The sequence below is a fragment of the Cnephaeus nilssonii genome (assembly GCF_951640355.1).
Source record: "Cnephaeus nilssonii genome assembly, chromosome: 22".
NCBI classification, from domain to species: domain Eukaryota; kingdom Metazoa; phylum Chordata; class Mammalia; order Chiroptera; family Vespertilionidae; genus Cnephaeus; species Cnephaeus nilssonii.
Genome location: NC_137093.1, coordinates 7,007,242 through 7,025,078, shown reverse-complemented (window position 1 = coordinate 7,025,078; position 17,837 = coordinate 7,007,242). Strand labels below are relative to the sequence as shown.

Genomic DNA, 17,837 nt, shown 5'->3' with positions numbered 1-17,837 from the left:
GGCCGGGGGGACGGGACTGTGACCTCATCGGCAGGCGCCGTCCCGCGGGGCCATGAGATCATGAGATGCCGGCGCTCGCCGAGGAGTCGATTTGTTGGGAGCGCGGGGACAGCCGGCCGCCCGCCACGGTGATCTCATCCAGGCCCGGGGGAGGAGGAGGTAGGCAGCCCGGCCCGCCCGCACCTCCCGGAGGGAGATTAATGGCCCCCGCCTATCGGTGACGTCACCGGCAGCGCCCGTTGCCAGGTAACAAGCGGCCGCCTGCCTCTGGCCCCGCCCCCGCCTGCCCCGCCTCCCACCTGCTGTACTGTCAGCCGCTATCCTTCCTGGCTCGCTCTTCTCTTTGCTTTTTTTTTTTTTTTAATATTGAGGTATACATTGCATATTGTACAGTGTTCTAATTATAAATATATAAGATCGATGAATATTTACCAATGTATGTCCATATGTTCCAAGATAAAAGTGTCCTCCAATAAAATATAATGCGAGCCACATAGGCAGTTTAAAATGTTCTAGTAGCCACATTAAACAAGTAACAGGGAACAGGTGGCATTAATTTTAAGAATATGTTTTATTTATCCCAGTATGTCCAAAGTATTATCATTTCAACATGTAATCAAGATTAAGCATTTTAATGAGATGTTTTACCTTTTTGTTATTGTTTTTCTAAGACTTTTAAATTCCCTGTGTATTTTATACTTTCAGTACATCTCGATTGAGATTTAGTCACATTTCGAGTGTTCAGTAGCCATGTGATGAATGACTATTGTATTGGGCAGTGCAGATATAGAACCTTCTAATATCTAGAAGATCAGTACCATTCTGGTCAGTACCTCTGCCAAGGGTACCCATTGTTCTGAATTTTCTCACCTCTCTTCACTTCTCTCCCCCAACACACGCCTGTATCTTGACTTTCTTTCTCCCCACATCTCACTTAATCTCCTAGTCTCCCTTTATCTGCCACCGTGCTCAAAGCACGAGATGGGAAGTCAGCCTGGACTTAAATCCTGTACCACCTGCCTTGCCTCTTTGAGCCTCTTATTCTCGCCTGTACACTGGAGCTCATAACATTGTCCATCTCCCAGGGCTGTCGGAGCTGGGGGGCAGCAGGCAGGTGTTACACAGAGAACTTTCATCAGCAAACTGTGAGCCCACCCTAGTTCTCTTTCCCCGCGTCTCCCACACTCCGTTCCTCTCTCCCATGCTTCTGTTGAGCTTTCTCATCTGAAATATGGGAATGATCACACCTACCCCACCAGGGGAGCATTTGATATGCAGTCCCTGGCCCTAGTGAGTGACCATAAAGGGATGCCTTTCTTCTTTCCTCTCCTCCTGGTCCCCCGCTTTGCCAGGTGTCTCACTCCTGGGTGCCCTTTTTCTTCTGGCTTTTACCTCTGTCATCTCTCTCCTCTCTTCTGCCTACATTTCCTGTTTCCCTTTCTTGTGTCTCGCTCTTTCCCTCCCTGCCTGAACTCCTCTAGCCTCCTATTTCCAGACCCCTCCACACTTCCTCCCACCACTCCTGGCCACACTGCGGTGAAGTCGGTTACCCAGCTCCCCAACCCCAGCCTGCCCGACTCGGAGCCCGAGCCTGGCCCGCCTGCCCCTCAGCGGATGGGCGCAGCACTAGCGAGCCGCTGCCCAGCTGTTTGGTTCTGAAGGGCTCTGTCAGCTGCAGGCCCCCCCCCCCCCCCCCCCCCCCGCAGGCTCCAATCATAACAGACCAGCAGGCCGCCTTCCCGGGAAAACAAGTCTTTGTTTTCGGCCCCTCGCTCCAGCCCAGCCCGCCATTTCGGAGCTGGGAGTGTGGCCCTGACCCCTGTGGCGGTGGGAGAAAAGCAAATGAGGAAAACGCACCCGGGGGGGGGGGGGGGCAGTTCCTGCGCATTCAGCCTAGGGCTTTGCAATGACAACTCCCTTTGTTGCGGTACTTTGGGTCAAGGAAACTTCCCGGCCTCCTTTTCTTGGGGGAACTGCCTCACCCTCTCCCAGGGATTCTGATGAGGCTGTCAGTCACGGTGCCCCGCCCACCCCTTTGGCCATGTGACCAGGCCCGACCAACCACAGAACTCCATGGCTGCGTTTGGCCTCTTAATTTGATTACAGGCGTGGAGGCTTGACTCCAGTAGGGCCATCCGAGTCCTGTCTTGCCATTTAGTTTGGTTAAAGGGCCCAAGGAGAAACAGGGCCCTTTAACCAAACTTGTTAGGTTGGAGTTCAAGCCATAAGGGTGTTGGCCTGAGACTTGCCAGTGGTCATCTTTCCTACCACATATAGGTGGATCCAGCACTTTCTAACCTGGGACAGGTTACCTGTCATCTGTGTGCCTCGGTTTCCTCATCTGTAAAATGGAAGCATTAATACCACTTCCTCAAAGTGTATCATCATCATGATTGTGACCGGGAGAGAGCCTGCCCTTGGCAGGAGCGAATGAAGCTTAGACAGGAAAAGGAGCAGAGACCACCTGAGCTGAGAGATGGGGCCAAGGAGGAGAGAGAGAGAGAGACTAAAATGGCATCTAGATGCAGGCAAAGCTATATAAATATTCATTGTTAATCTTGATGCGGAAATAATATTCCATCCCGGTCTTCCCATTCTTTATCCATTCACATGGCTAACAACGATCTGATTATGTCTCCCCTCCCTGGCTCCTCACCCCATACTTCAAAAATCATCTTTCCCATGTAGGTGCATCCTCGAAAGTTCTCCTTCTCTGTTCATTTTGTCTATTTCTCAGCATCACACTCTGGTTCATTTACCACCCCCTTCGAGTCAGCCCTCTGTTATTTCCCTGTTTCCCATTTCACTTTTTGTCCCACCCGCCAAGCTAGCAGTGAGGAAGTCAGAATAGGATCTGCCTTCTGCCTTGACTGCTCCCGCCCCCTTCATCGGAGCCCCAGCATATAGAGAACTCTGGGTACCCCAGTCCCACTCCCCCTTCACGGGTGGCTGGGAGGCCAGACAGCTCCTAATCTGATTGCTTTCCTGCTCTCTGACACCCCGGAGAACCACACATTCCATTTGGTGGTCATCAGAAATAACATTCTTAAGAAACCTGGAATTATAAAACTGCTTAATTAGAGAGAGGTGGTTTCACTGGGGTATGCCCAGTTTTCCCCGGTGGTTTTAGCTCCTTCTCCAAGTGGCCCGCCCCCGGCAGCTAATTGCTACCTTTAGCATGATGCTGCTCAGGCAGTCACTCCCTTTATTTCCCGTGACATTGGTGGGTGCTGGCGTATAAGGAGACATTCCCTCTTTGATGTTCCAACTCTCCTTCTTCATCAGCAAACTCTCGGAGGCTGGTGCGAGTAAGGAGGGTAGGATCTTCAGCTTCAGAGGTCCCCAGTTACTAAATGAGCACCTACTATGTGTTAGATGCCGGGGGTACACAACCAGGAGCCAGGTTATCTTTACCCTGATGGGGCTCATGGCCCAGTGGGAAAGGCAGATAGGAAAATAAATGTTTAAATATTGTGAAAAGTACTCTAAAGGAGTGATTTAAGGGTGTCATAAGAGAACCTAATTTAATTAAAGAGTTGGGAAAGCTTTCTCATAGCTGAGACCCAAAAGAGGAACAGGTGTTGGCTCGGCAAAGAACAGAGGACCAGTATGCCATCTGGAGAGGAAGAGCTGGGTCTATATAGAGAAGTCACTGACAGAAGAGCCAGGATGCTGGTACCTGAGCCTGCTCTGAAATTCTGGGCATGTATTGGAGTCCCCATCATTGGTAATGGAAGGAACAGAGGGAGGGAAGGAGGGAGGGGGAGAGGGAGGGAAAGAGGGAGGGAGGGAGGGACGCATGAATGGATGGAAGGCAGAGAAGTAGGAAGAAAGGAGAGTTCTTCGGAGGTTCAAGGAGGAGTGATAAAAGCAAGTTAGGGTTGAAAGTTGGGAGAGACCGGGCTGTTGGTCCAGAATGAGATGGAACATGCGGAAGTTGAGAGCAGAGGGAGGCATGGGGCAGCTGAGGTTGGTGGTGCAGGAAAATAGAGCTCACAGCCTGGGTATTCTGCAGAGCCTGGAGCCTGCTGTCAGGGTGTGGGCAGCCCGAGGCGTCCCTTTGCTCCAACATCCATCGCACCTTTGGGTGTCAAACATGATGGCCCTGCCCCACATCTCTGCTCCGTGGTCACCACCACCCTCCCACAGGCTCCAGAAGGAAGCCAGCATTCCCCTCCAGGGGGTGTTTCTGGGAGTCCCGGGCTGGTGGGAGTCCAGAGGGGGAAAGAAGGCCCCCAAGGAAATGACCTCACTATGGGGGGGCAGCCAAGCGGTCACAGAGGTCAGACTTGGGGGTGAGTGGACCACGGGATGCCCTTCCTTGGTCCTTAGCGGACGGGGGGGGGGGCACATCCATCTCAAGGGGTCCCCTTCCGCGTGTGCCCAGTGCCCGGCCCATCAAGACAGAATATAACAGGGTGGCTATCAAGTCTCTGTTCACATCCTGCACACCATCCACTAGTTGGATACACAACGTATTTTTATAACCTTTTCTCCCCCGTCTCATTTATATATCACATGCTCGGTACAAAAAAAAAAAAATTGAGAAGACAGAAACACACAAGGAAAATGAGTGTTTCTGCATACCGTATTTTTTCTACTTAGAACTATATGAGCATTTCCCTGAGTCAACAGGTATTTGTGGCCAGGATGATCTCTTTTTTATTTTGAAATACTTTTAGACTTGAAAGTTGCAGAAATAGTAGAGTTGTTATATCCTTCACCCAGCTTCCCCTAACAGTAACATGTAATAGATCCATGTTACAGTTAGCAACGCCAGGAAATTTACATGGATACCGTTACTGTTAACTAAACTGCAGACCTGACTCGGATTTCACCAACGGTCTCACTCGTTTTCCTAACTCCAGGATCAAATCCAAGATCCCACGTTGCATTTATTTTGTCATGTCTCCTTCATCCTCTTCGATCTGACAGCTCCTTGGTCTTTTCTTTGTCTTTTGTGACCTTGACCCTTTTGAAGAGGCTGGACAGTTACCCTGTAGAATGTCCCTCAATTTGGATTTGTCCCTTGTTTCCCTTGTTTCCTTGATTCTGTTGAGGTTATGAATTTGTTTTTTACCAGAAGTGATGCTGTTTCCTTCCCAGTGCATCCTATCAGGGGGTTTAGGTTGTCCATTTGATTTATGACTGGGGGCATTAACCTTGATCACTTGGTGAATGTGCTGTGTGCTGGGTTTCTTCACTGTGAAAGACCTGTTTTTTAGGATAATATTTGAATGGCTGTTGGCTTTGCATCGTAGCTCTCTACTGTAATCAGGCCCTCATTTGGAGTGTAACTGGTTTTGGTTTGTACCGTTACAAAGAATGATACGCTGGCCATTCCTATTGGTACATCTTAGCACACATCTGTAATTATCCTTAGGATAAATTCCTAGAAGTAGAATTGTTAGAGCAAAGATTATTGACATTTTTGTAAAGGCTAGGCATGCCTGGGGCAGGGCTATTTGTTTGTTCCTCTGTTTCAATCCGTTTTATTGAGGTATAATTTAAATACAGTGAAGTGCACAGATTTGAAGCTGTATTTCAATGAGTTCTGACAAATATATACACCCGTGAAACCACCACCCCAGTCACGAGATATAAGATTTCTGTCACTCCCCCAAGTTCCTGGATGCCCCTTGCAGTCAGTCCTCCCCCCCCCCCACGCACCCCAGGCAACCTCTGACCTGATTTCTATCACTGCAGGTTAGTGTTACCTAGTCTAGGATGGTCGATAAATCGGAATTATACAGTATGTCCTCTTTTATAACTGTCTCCTTTGATTCAACCTAATGTCTGTGACATTCATCCATGTTGTATGTATCAGCCATTTGTTCATGTTTCTTGCTGAGTAGCACCCTATTGTATAAATGCGCCACAATCTGTTTATCTGCTCGCCCACTGATGGACATTTGGGCTGTCTCCAGGTTGGGGATATTATGAATAAAGCTGCTATGACCATTAGCATACAAATGGACATACGTTTTCATTTCCCTCGGGTGCACACCTAGGAGTGGAATTGCTGGGTCATACGTAGATGTAAGTTTAACTTTAGTAGACAGGACAGGGCGGGGTTATTTTCAGTTCCATTTTAGAGCACAGGCCACCGCAAGCTTGGGGGCCTTGTCCAAGAGCAAAGGGCGGAAGGGAAATAGAATGGTTGAGCACCGCTCTGTGCCCGGCACAATGCTACATGCATTCCGTGTGTGTCCCCTTTAATCCTCAGAGCAACCTTAGAAGGTGGGAATGGGACTCCCATCCTGTAGATGTGGAAACTGAGGCTCACAAACGTTCAGCAGGATAAGATTCAAACCTGGCCCTGTCTGAGTCCCCAAGTCTATGTTCTTTCCCCAGATATTACCCTGGTGACAGCAGCTGATGAGCTGGGAAGGCGAGCACATATCTTACCCCCGTCCACCTCTTAGCCTGCCCTTACCTGCCTCCTGTGGTCCATCCTGCCCATGCCTCTGAGGGCTGTCCCGTGATGCCTGGGTCAGCCCTCGAGAGGTGAGGGTGATCTGTGTGCGGGGCAGGGACTGTGCCCCCACGTGTGGCTTTGAGCCCTCCAAGCCACAGCAGACACCAGGGAGGGACCCACACTCCAGCTCTCTACCGAGGTGTCTGGTTTCTCCCTCCCTGAAACGTGATCCGTGGAGCCCTGATCTTCTGGGCTGGTGGGCAGCGGGTGAGGGCAGCGGGCAGGGGCCACGTCTCCCCGGCCATATCTCAGGCCCATTAGGAGCGGGCCTGAGTGCTTTCCAAAGCTGATTAATGGCCTGCCTGTGACCTGGAATGTCATTACTGCCCAGGCTGGGGGCCCCCACTGGGTCCTTTGGGTCTTTACTGCTAATAATAATTGATGCTTTTCGTGTGGTTGCAGGGAAAGTTCTATCTGGTCATCGAGGAGTTGAGCCAGCTGTTCCGATCGCTGGTCCCCATCCAGCTGTGGTACAAATACATCATGAGTGACGACTCCTCCAACAGCCACTTTCTGGGAGGGGTCCTGATGATCCTCTACAGTCTCTGCAAGGTGAGGTGGCAGGGTTGGCGGGCTGGAGGGCGGGCCTACGGAGGCCCCGTTCACTCGCTGCCCCTGAGGGCCAGGGGGAGCTTGGAATGATACCCTAATCTCTTTAAATTGAGGTAAAATTCACACAACACAGAATTCAGTGACATGTAGCAGATTCGCAGTGTTGTGCAACCACCACCTCTGTCTGGTTCCAAGACATTTTCATCCCCAAAAAGGAACCCTGTACCCATGAAGCAGTCGCTCCCCATTCCTCTACCCTCCCCACCCCCAGACCCAGCCCCTGGAAATCACCAGTCTCTCTATCTGTGTGGATTTGCCTATTCCGGACACTTTACATAAAGCGAGTCACACAATGTGCGACCTTGTGTGTCTGGCTTCTCTCACTGAGCAGCATGTTTCCATGGTTCCTCCTCACTGCGGCCTGTCAGGACTTCATTCTTTTCATGGTTACATCCACCCTAGTTTATTTTCTTCTCTTTTGTAATCCTCACCCAAGGGTATTTTTTCCATTGATTTTAGAGTGGAAGGGAGAAAGGAGGGAGGGAGAAAAAGAGAGAGAGAGAGAGAGAAACATCAACCTGAGAAACATCGATTGGTTGCCTCCTGTTCACGCTCCAACTGGGGCTGAGGATTGAGCCTGAAACCGAGGCATGTGCCCCTGCCCGGGAATCGAACCTGCGACACTTTAGTCCAAGGGCCAGCGCTCCAACCACTGAGCCAAACCGGCCAGCGCCACCCTAATTTCTTGTCCATAAAGCTCCCCACATGCTAGCCTTACACAGAATCTTCACAACTCTTCAGAGCACATACCATCATTGCTCTCATTTGATGGGCGAGGAAGCTGGGGCTCAGAGAGAAGTCACTTGCCAGGGTCACTCAGCTAGAGATAACAGCGTGAGCGTCCAACCCAGGCAGCCTGCTTCCAAACCATGCCACTCTTACCCCACAGCCCTCACTGCCTCTGCACGCGCTTTCTGTTCCTGCTGAATTGCACACCGTCAGCTCTGCAGTCAGTGTGCAGTCCTTCCTTCCCATCGTTAGTGCAAATCACTTTCCCCCCTCACAATAAGTACATCCTCCTTGACCTGAGAGGATCCTGGGGAAATGCTTGTGTTCTTCTCGGTCCTTCTTCCCAGCAGGTCTAGTCAGGCAATGCAGGCAGTGTCAGCCAATGGGGCTTATCTAGCCTACTGATCCTGATCGACTGGAAGTGGCTGACTGGACTGCTAGATGGAGAAGGATTATCGGCTCTGGCTGGGCTCAGATGCAGAGTGTTGTGATCGATTAGCAATGCCTGCCCTGGGCTTGGGAGAGGAAAAGGCAGTGTGCATGCCATGTATTTGCTCTCCTGGCCCAGGTACAGGGGAGGCTGTTGATGGAAGGCAGGAAGTGCAAGCCAAACAGAACTGGTGGGAAGAGGGAGTTTCAAATGGGAGGAAGTGCCATGAAAATGCTCAGAGGCAAAGACGAGGGGTGGAGGAGCAGGGGTGGCTCGGGAGTGGTAAGCGAGATCCTGTACAATCCTTGGATGCTTTTCAACCATCACCCTGCTCTCCTTTCAGTCCTTCGACATCTGTGGCCGCGTGGGTGGAGTCAGGAAAGCCCTGAAGCTTCTTTGTACCTCTCAGGTGAGTCGGCTTCATGTGGTCCTGGCCAAAGTCACAGGAACTAGGAGCCAAGGGCCAGAAACAGGTCTCAGTGTGCTTCTCAGGGTCCACAGCTGTGTTTCTCTCTCCCTCCCTCCCACAAACAGAATTACGGAGTCCGGGCCACTGGGCAGCAGTGCACAGAGGCTGGTGACATCTGCGCCATCTGCCAGGCCGAGTTCCGGGAGCCTCTGATCCTTATGTGCCAGGTGAGCAGGGCCGGGCAGGGGCATCGGAGACTGAGGCTGGGGGACCGGCAGGCCCTGCCCCATGCACAAGTCTGAAGTGCTTTTCCCTTGACCAAACCTTGAGGCTCTGGGATGGGTCTTTGAGAACAGTGTGGTCCAGACTGGAGTCAGATCTGGGTTCCGATCTCAGCTCTGTCTCTCATTAGCTGGGGGACCTGGAGCAGGTTACTTCACCTCTCTGAACCTCAGTTTCAATGTCGAAAATGAAAAATTCACTAAGGCATAGTGTCAGAATATCGTGATTGTGAAACCCAGCAGCACTCTGGACCCTCGATGGGTCATTCCATCTCCCTGAACCTTGATTTTTCTCATTTACAAAATGGGTATCACACCAATACCTACCTTGTAGAGCTAATATTATGATTAAATGACATCATCTCTGGAAAGAACTAAATTTGAATTATTTAGTCATAAAAGCTGTTCATATATATAATTATATTTACCATTTGTTTTTATTATGATTAGTTGTGGGTCACCAACCTATAGCAGTAAGTACTGGTTAGTCCCTTTAATTTCCTACATGTATCCCCTCTCCTCCTCTTTCTCCTCCATTCTCCTCCCCCTGACATCAGGGGCTAAGATGTCAATTCAGCAAATGTGTATGAGTCAAGCATCCTATCAGACACCAGGGAGGGGAGGCAGAGGGCACACAGACCCTGTCCCCTGCTCTGGAAGCTCGCGGTCTCCTCGGGGAGACAGACACATACATAAATAACTATGAAACAAGGCAGGCGGTGATAAGTGCTGTGTAAGAGAGATTCATGCAGCGTCCCCGGGGACCAGGACAGATAGCGATGAGCTCGAGGTTGGAAAGGCCTTGGGGAGGAGGCATCGTCTGCAGACGAGAAGGAATCGAGAGCATATGGCTCCTCCCACCACCACCTTCCGGGGTGAGAAGACAGGAGGGGGGGGAGGTGTCTTTTTTGGCATCAGCAGAAATTTTTATTGTTTTTGCTTTTGATTTTTGGGGATTATAGCTGATTTGTTTTTGTTTGTTTTTTTCATTGTATTTATTTTAAAGTTGAGAATATATTTGCATGATCCAAAATTCTGACTACGGAATGCATGAGTGAGGAGTCCTGACAACTGCATGCCATGTGGGACCCGGGCTGGATCCTGGCACGGAGCAAGGGCATGGGTGGGAACGGCAGTCTGACGGACTCCGGGTCAGGTCTGGCGTGTAGGCAATGGTCACGCATCCGTATGGGTTTCTTAAGCTTCGACAAGTGCACGGTGGAGATGCAGGGTAACATTACGGGAAACGGAAACTGGGTGAGGGGTACGTGAGGACTTTCTGTACTCGCTGCAACTTGTCTGTTAGCGTAAAATTATCCCCAAATCAAAAACCGCCCTAAAAAATGTTTTAAAGATGGAAAAAGGAAAGTGGTTGCAGGCTCCTGCCCTTGTCCCCAGCTCCCCAGTCCGCTGAACACCCCACAGGCAATTATTGTTACCAGTTTCCTTTCTGTCTTTCCAGAGATGCTTTGTAAGTGCATATAGACACACTGAACACGTCTTTTTCAAAATGACCTAAATTGCAGCATATTCTACCCAAGCTGCATCCTGCATCTCCCCTTTTTGACTTGATACTCTGTCTTAAGAAATTGCCACTCATTTGCCTATCACCCTGCTTTTCAGATAGACCCCAATTTGTTTAACCGTTCTCCTCTGGGTGGGCACTGAGTAGCTGATAATCTTTTGTTATTACAAATGTGGCTGCCGTGGGAGTTCAGAAATGGGGAGACTTGTAGCACCTTCCATTGTGTTGGCTAAATGAATTAATTCAAGTGAAGCATGTAGAATCACACCGGGGACGTGCTCAGGGTTCAATAAATATTAGCTCTGCCCTAGCCAGTTTGCTCAGTGGTTAGAGCATCGGCCCACACTGAAGGGTCCCGGGTTCGATTCCGGTCAAGGGCACATACCTTGGTTGCAGACTCAATCCCCGGCCCCGGTTGGAGTGTGTGCAGGAGGCAGCCAATTTATGTGTCTCTCTCACATCCATGTTTCTCTCTGTGTGTCTCTCCCTCTCCCTTCCACTCTCTAATAATCAATGGGGAAAAATATATATCAGCTCTTATTGGCACGCCTTCCATTTCCCACATGTGCGAGCTCTTCGCGGGATAAGTTCCTGGTGGTGGCCTCACTAGGGCAGAGGTTATTGCTGCATTGCCCTCCATAAGAGTGTATACCAGTGCCGAGTGTGACTCGACCTCTCACTCCCCTCCCAGCCAATGCGCTGCGTTATCAAGCCTTTTTTGAGCTTTGCCAATCTGACAGGTGACAAACACTGTCTCTGGTGCAGGTTTAATTTGCATTTCCCTAATTATGAGCATCTTTTCATATGCTGCTGAGCCATCTGCATTTCCTTCGCAGCAGCCGCGATGGGTATTTGGGCCTGATGTCAAGGTGAAAGGCTTCCTTCTTCCGCTCTGGCAATCTCTCCAGGCCCTAGGCTGTACAAACCTCCCATTCTTCTCCTGGTACCCTGCTGTCTCCCCATAGCTGGGTGAGAATTCCCGGCAGCGCTGGGTGAGAATTCCCGGGAGGGGTTGGACAAGACACCATTGCCACGGATCTGGGAGCCACACCACAGCCAGTGGTGGTTGGAGCCCACCAGCATGGCCGGCCAGGTTGAGCACGTGGTTCAGGCTTGCTTTGCTGGTGAAAGGGCCTTGTTAAGTCCCAAATGCATTGACTGTCTGAGTGAAATGTTTCTTTCTTAATAAACGCTTCCCTGACGTCCCTTCCCTAGACTAGTTCGTGCTCTGGATCTGTGGCTTCATAGATCCCTATGTTTTTCCTTCGTGGCACTTATCCCAGTTGTCAGCTAGATAGCTAATTAGGCTACTGGTTGTGCAGGGTCTGTCTCCTCTTTGTCAAATTATAAGCAACTTGAGAGTGGCGACCATACCTATCTTGTGTAAATGCAGTCACAGTACTGACTTAATAATATTGGATGGATGGATGGATGGATGGATGGATGGATGGATGGATGGGTGGGTGGATGGATGGATGGATGGATGGATGGATGGATGGATGGGATAGATGAAATGGGATGGATGATTGGGATGCAGATGGATGGTGGCCAGGTGCAGGGGGGTGAGTGAGTGTGCAAAGATGGGTGGATAGAGTTAAAAGTGTGTGGGTAGCTGGGTGGTTGGGGAAATGGATAGACAGATGGGGGAATAGGTAGGTAGATGGGGAACTAGATGGGTGGCAGGATGGATAGTTGAATAGATGGATGGATGGATCAAGGGACAGATGGATGAAGAGCACACTAGGCTAAAGGAAGATCCTGTCTCCCCTTCCAGTCTGGCATCGCGTGACAGAGAATAAACAATTGGACGTAATCATAACGATTACTGAATAATCACCAGCACTTACAAAACACTTATTATTGGCCAGGCACTGTTCTAAGTGCCTTATTTTTTATTTGTTTTTTTTTTTCTTTTTTAAAGAACATTTTGTTAAGACTTTTATATTATTGCCCCTACACTCTTTATTTTGAACATTTTAAACCTCCAGAAAAGTTGAAGGCTAGTGCAATGAACACCCTTTTATCCTTCACCTAGATTTACTAACCATTAACATTTTACTGTGTTTGCTTTTCTTGATATAAATTTATCCCCCTAAACCTGTTGAGAATAAGTTGCTGACATCTTGATTCTTCATCCCTAAATATTTCAGCATACATCTCCTAAGAACAAGGACATTCTGTCCCATAACCACAATTCCACTAGCATACATCCCAGAAATTTTAAATTGATATAAAATCCCAATATTCAAATTTCTCCATTTGTCTTCAAAACATCCTTCATAGTTAGGGTTCCCCTTCCCACATCCAGGATCCAATCAAGAATCATATACTGCATTTGATTCTCACGTCTAAGTGCTTTCAATCTTCCTAAGGTGGGAGCACTATTATCCCCATCTTACAGATGAGGAAACTGAGGCACAGGGAGGTTAAATTACTGGTCCAAGTTAAAGCCAGAAAGTGGCGGAACTTGTTAATGTTTCCAGTATCCCTGTGTTTCTCTTCACTCCTGTGGTCTGTTCTCCACCCAGCTGCCAAAAGGATCTTTTATTTTATTTTTTATATTTTTTATTATCTTAAGTTTTACATATGTCTCTTTTTTCCCCAATTGACACCCACCCCTCCCCCCTAACCATTCCTACCCCGGGCAAGCCCCCACTGCCCCAGTGTCTGTATCCATTGGTAATGTTAATACGCATGCATGCAAGTCCTTTGGTTGCTCTCTAACCTGCCCCCCCCCCCCCCCCGCCATTTGTCTCTGGATCTATTTTTGTTCATCAAATTATGTTGATCATTATATCCCACATATGAGTGACATCATGTGATATTTATCTTCCTCCGACTGGCTTCCAAAAGGATCTTTTAAAAATTCAAATCATATCAAGTCACTCCTCTGCTCAGAGCCCTGCCATGGCTCCCTAATTCTCTCAGAGTAAAAGCCAAAGTCCTCGAAATGGCTCACAAGGCCCTATATAATCTGCACCACCCCCATCAACTCTCTGATCTCGTCTCCCCCTCCCACTGCCCACACGCCAAGCTCAGCCACACTGTCCTCGCTGGTCCTCCAGCACACTGGGCCCTCCTGCCTCAGGGCCTTTGCACGAGCTGTTTCCTCTGCCTGGTGCACTCTTTCCCCAGATGCCATCAGGGCTGACGCCTCACCCTCCTTCAGGTTTTACCCAAATGTCAGTATCTCAGTGCAGTCCTCCCAGGCGACCCTGTTTAACATGGCACCGCCACCCCCACCCCACAAGCATACCCTGTGCCCCCTTCCCTGCATTTCCCTCCCAGCACTTGAAACTGACATCCTCTACGTTTTAAAGATTCATTTTGCCAGTTGTCTCCTCAACTGGAGCGCAAACTCCAGGAGGGCAGAACTGTCTGTTTTGTCGGCTGCTGAGTCCCCAGCTCCTCGGACCGAGGTGGGCACGGAGGGGGCGCCCAGGAAAGCGTCCTGGTGGCACCGATTGCTGTTCCCGCAGCACGTGTTCTGTGAGGAGTGCCTCTGCCTCTGGCTGGACCGCGAGCGCACCTGCCCGCTCTGCCGCTCCGTTGCCGTGGACACCGTGCGCTGCTGGAAGGACGGGGCCACTTCGGCACACTTCCAGGTGTACTAGCCCCGAAGCTCCGGCACGCCCAGGGAGAGGACGGAGGGTCCGTGTTGTCGGGTCCGGCTCTGGGACTTCCTGGAAAACAGGCCGCAAGCTCTTAGTGTCCTGCCTCCTGCCTTTCTCCACCTCTTCCCCTGAAGCTTTCCGTTCTCCCCACCCTCACCGTCATCTTTTGTCCCCTGGCTTAGTGCGTGCATCCTTCCCTGCACACGGGGAAGCCTCCTAACTCAGACTCGGTCTCTGCCCAGGTAGGTCTCCCATCCCCTCCTCGTCAAGGAACCAGGACTAGACAAGGCCCCGCCTGTGGGTTATTTTTCTCAAGAGAACCAATACCTGATGCTGCACACTGGGGAGGGACCTAGAGGTCCCCGCCTGCCCACAATGGCCCAGGCCTAGATTAGGGTCACTGTGACGTCTTTTCCAAACTCAAATGCCCGGCCCCGCCTCGAGTGAGCCAGGCACGGCATCAAGCATCCTGCCGGGATGACTTCCATGGTACCGCGGAGGAAACCGTGGCACCGAGCTCGGTGTGGTCACCGGACCGGCTCACCCAGCCAGCCGTGTGCACTGAGTTTCCAGCCCAGGCCCGCCTGGCGTCAGAGCCTGCGCTTACCCATCATGTGACCCGCTGCTCAGACACTGCGGCGTGGGGCCCGGCAGACAAGGTTTCTTAAAACCACAGGTGATTTTGATGCGCATGGGTGGCCCAGGTGCGTAGCACATTTAACTTGGACTGCACTGAGAAGGAAAGACTTGGTCCTGAAATTGCTTTCTTCCCGAGCTGGGTCTCTGCACCCATCTGTATTTCTCTCCTCTCCCTCCAATTCTTGTCCCCTCCCTCCCTCACGCCTCAGACCTGTCAACAGCCCCTGTGGACATTCCCTCTCCCCTGGTAGCCTTCAGAGCAAAAGGGACAGTCCACGTTATGGATTTGTCCACAGCCAGGGTGGTGGCGGAGAGCACAGCGGCGTCCGGGCTCCCGTAATCTCTAGATGAGAGCTGCTAATCTGTGTAGCAGCGCCACTTCCCTCCCTGCTTTGCGGTCTGGGAGGAGGTGGCATGGGAGGTCATGTAGATGCCACTGGAACCCTGCCTGTCCCACCCTTCTCCCACCCCTATCCTCTCACTGGCAACCCCAGCACAGCGGGCTGGTGCCAGCGGCATTTCGGAGAAAGCCATCTGGGTGGCTAGGGAGCCGGCTAGCAAGAAAGCCGGAGGGGAGATGGTGGGAACCTTGCTGCCCCCTGCCCTCGGCCAGTGTGAGCATGCCCACCCCGTCCCCAGCAGATTCCGGACACGTGGCCCTGGGCGCTCCCTGACGTCCCTGGCTCTTTCCCGATACCCAGCAAGACATCCCTTCCAGGGCTGCATGGCATCTTTCAAGCTCTGTTACTATGGCGATGGCCGCGCTGTTACAGTCCCACTTGCCTGGATAATCAAGTCAGAAAGGGAAGCGGAGGGAAGCAGAGCCCAGTGGAGGCGGCTCCTCTGTTCCCTCCGCCTTGAGGAGGAACCAAGGGGAAGGAACACAATCTTCTGCAACTGGTTTTTATCGGAAAGAGGTCCCTGTCTGCAGGTGCCATCACAGAGGCTCGAGAAACGGGAGCTGGAGAAGGTGTTAAAGTGGTAGCATGTGACAGAGCAGACTGAGCTGTCTATTCATTTTATTTTATTGTATTTTATTTTTAATTTATTGGGCGAATTGGTTAATAAAATGATATGGGTTTCATGTGTACCATCCTATAATACATCACCTGTATATCGTATTGTGTGTTCACCACCCCAAGGCACGTCTCCTCCCTTCACCGTTTAGCTCCCCTGAACCCTCTTCTACCTTCCCTGCCCCCTTTCTCGCTGGTAATCGCCATACTGTTGTCTGTGTTTATGAGCTGAAGTTTTTGTGTCTGCTTAATCCCTTCACCTTTTTCACCCAGCCCCCCAGCCCCTCCCCTCTAACAGCTGTCAGTCTGTTCTCTATTTTGGAGCCTGTTTCTATTTTGTTTGCTAGTTTACTTTCTAAGCTCTGCATGACTTTGGGAAATCACTTCATCTCCCTGTAGCCGTCTCCAGAGTGAGGAAGCCTTGTGTATCATCTACCGGAACCAGGGAAACTGATGATGCTGGTAACTGGTGAAGACAACACTGGTTTGTCAGTTACACTCGTGCCACGCACACACAAAACTTCTCTGACAGTCTGCAAATAACAAGCCATACCCCTGACGCTATAAAGAGTGTCACCTGTGGCCCTGGCCGGTGTGGCTCAGTTGGTTGGGCATCGACCCGTGCACTGAGAGGTTCGATTCCCAGCCAAGGCACATGCCCGGGATTGTAGGCTTGATCCCCGGTGGGTGGGCATGTAAGAGGCAGCCGATCGATGTTTCTCTCTCACATCCGTGTTTTTCATTCTCCCTTCCTCTCTCTCTAAAAATCAATTTAAAAAATATTTTTATATATATTTTATTGATTTTTTACAGAGAGGAAGGGAGAGAGATAGAGAGTCAGATACATCGATGTGAGAGAAACATCGATCAGCTGCCTCCTGCACAGATGTGCCCGCAACCAAGGTACATGCCCTTGACCGGAATCGAACCTGGGACCCTTCAGTCCGCAGGCCGACGCTCTATCCACTGAGCCAAACCGGTTTTGACTAAAAAAAAAAAATTTTTAAGTGTCAGACACATGTGGGGGACATTCAGGGGCAGGTGGGATGATGGAACGTAGGATTTTATTTATTCATCCCCTACCCTCCAGGGAAAATCCTGTCTGGAGGTTTCCTTTCGGGCGGGCGGATTTAACTCCAGCTCTCGGGAGAAAGAGTGGCCAGTGCAGGGTTTTCCCAATGTCAGGCCAGGTGTGTTCCCCAGCACCGGAGTAAACGCGGCCACGCGTCGCTCTTGGAAGAGAAGGACAGTGCCTCTCTGCCTTCCCCGTCTTGGCTCTGCTACTCCTTTGAGCGGAATTCACCCGAGTCAGATCGGAGTGCTCTTCATATTTGATGACTTACTGACTGGAGTCCCAGGAAGTCCTTGGAGACGGCCCTCTTGAGGTAGACTCTCTCGGGCATAATGAATGAGGGGCATAATGAATGAGGGGACGAAAAGGCACGCTTCGGGCCGGGTGTCCCAGACTCCTCACCTTCCGCAGAGGAGAGTGGGAGGCACCGGGAGACCTCCAGGCTGCTGAGCCGCGGTCGGAGCAGGACATGTAAAGCGATGCTGGAATCTTTCAGTGCTTTTGCTCTGGGCCAAACAGAGCCACCTTTGGTGTTTTTAATGTCCTCCTACGTTCCCTTCTGCCAATAAACAACATCTGTCGACCACACTTACCTTCCTGGTCTTGAGTCTCCGGTCGCCTCTTGAGCCAGGTGGAACTAACTGTTTTGGGAGAAATGCAAAGAAGCACTTCGTGCCGTGGGTAGCATCTGACGTTGGTTTTTGCAGAGCAGCCCCATTGAGTGACACATGGTTTATTAAGGAAGCGCTTCCGGAGAAAGCAGTAAGGGAATGAGGGGAACAGGAGAGGGAACGGGGAGAGGCCCAGCAAGAAGGCGCCTTTCCAAGAAGGCACGGCTCCCGGTTTGGGGCGGGGCCTTTAGAGTACCAGGTGCATCTCAGAGTCGTCCCACCCTGAGGTCTTTGGGATCCCACTCCATCCTTGGCAATGGGTTGATTAGGGGCAGGGGGCAGGGGGAACCTTTCCATCTTCACTGAGGAGGCCCCAACCCTCTGAAGGTGCCAGGTGCCACAAAGGTACAGGACGGAACAC

At 50.8% G+C, this 17,837-nt stretch overlaps 1 protein-coding gene across 2 annotated transcripts in view; it reads left to right on the top strand.

Moving 5' to 3' along the window:
• RNFT2 (ring finger protein, transmembrane 2) overlaps positions 1 to 16,036 on the top strand; it is a 46,294-nt gene extending 30,258 nt beyond the window's left edge. Inside the window, exons 8-11 of one of the 2 annotated variants that reach the window (XM_079762816.1) lie at positions 6,881 to 7,030; positions 8,593 to 8,658; positions 8,784 to 8,885; positions 13,785 to 16,036. In XM_079762816.1, coding sequence (XP_079618942.1) covers positions 6,881 to 7,030; positions 8,593 to 8,658; positions 8,784 to 8,885; positions 13,785 to 14,078 — 612 coding nt within the window. In that variant the 3' untranslated portion in view covers positions 14,079 to 16,036. The remainder of the gene's footprint in view (positions 1 to 6,880; positions 7,031 to 8,592; positions 8,659 to 8,783; positions 8,886 to 13,784) is intronic. The other variant, XM_079762817.1, reaches the window with a different exon arrangement.
• Positions 16,037 to 17,837: the final 1,801 nt, after the last annotated feature.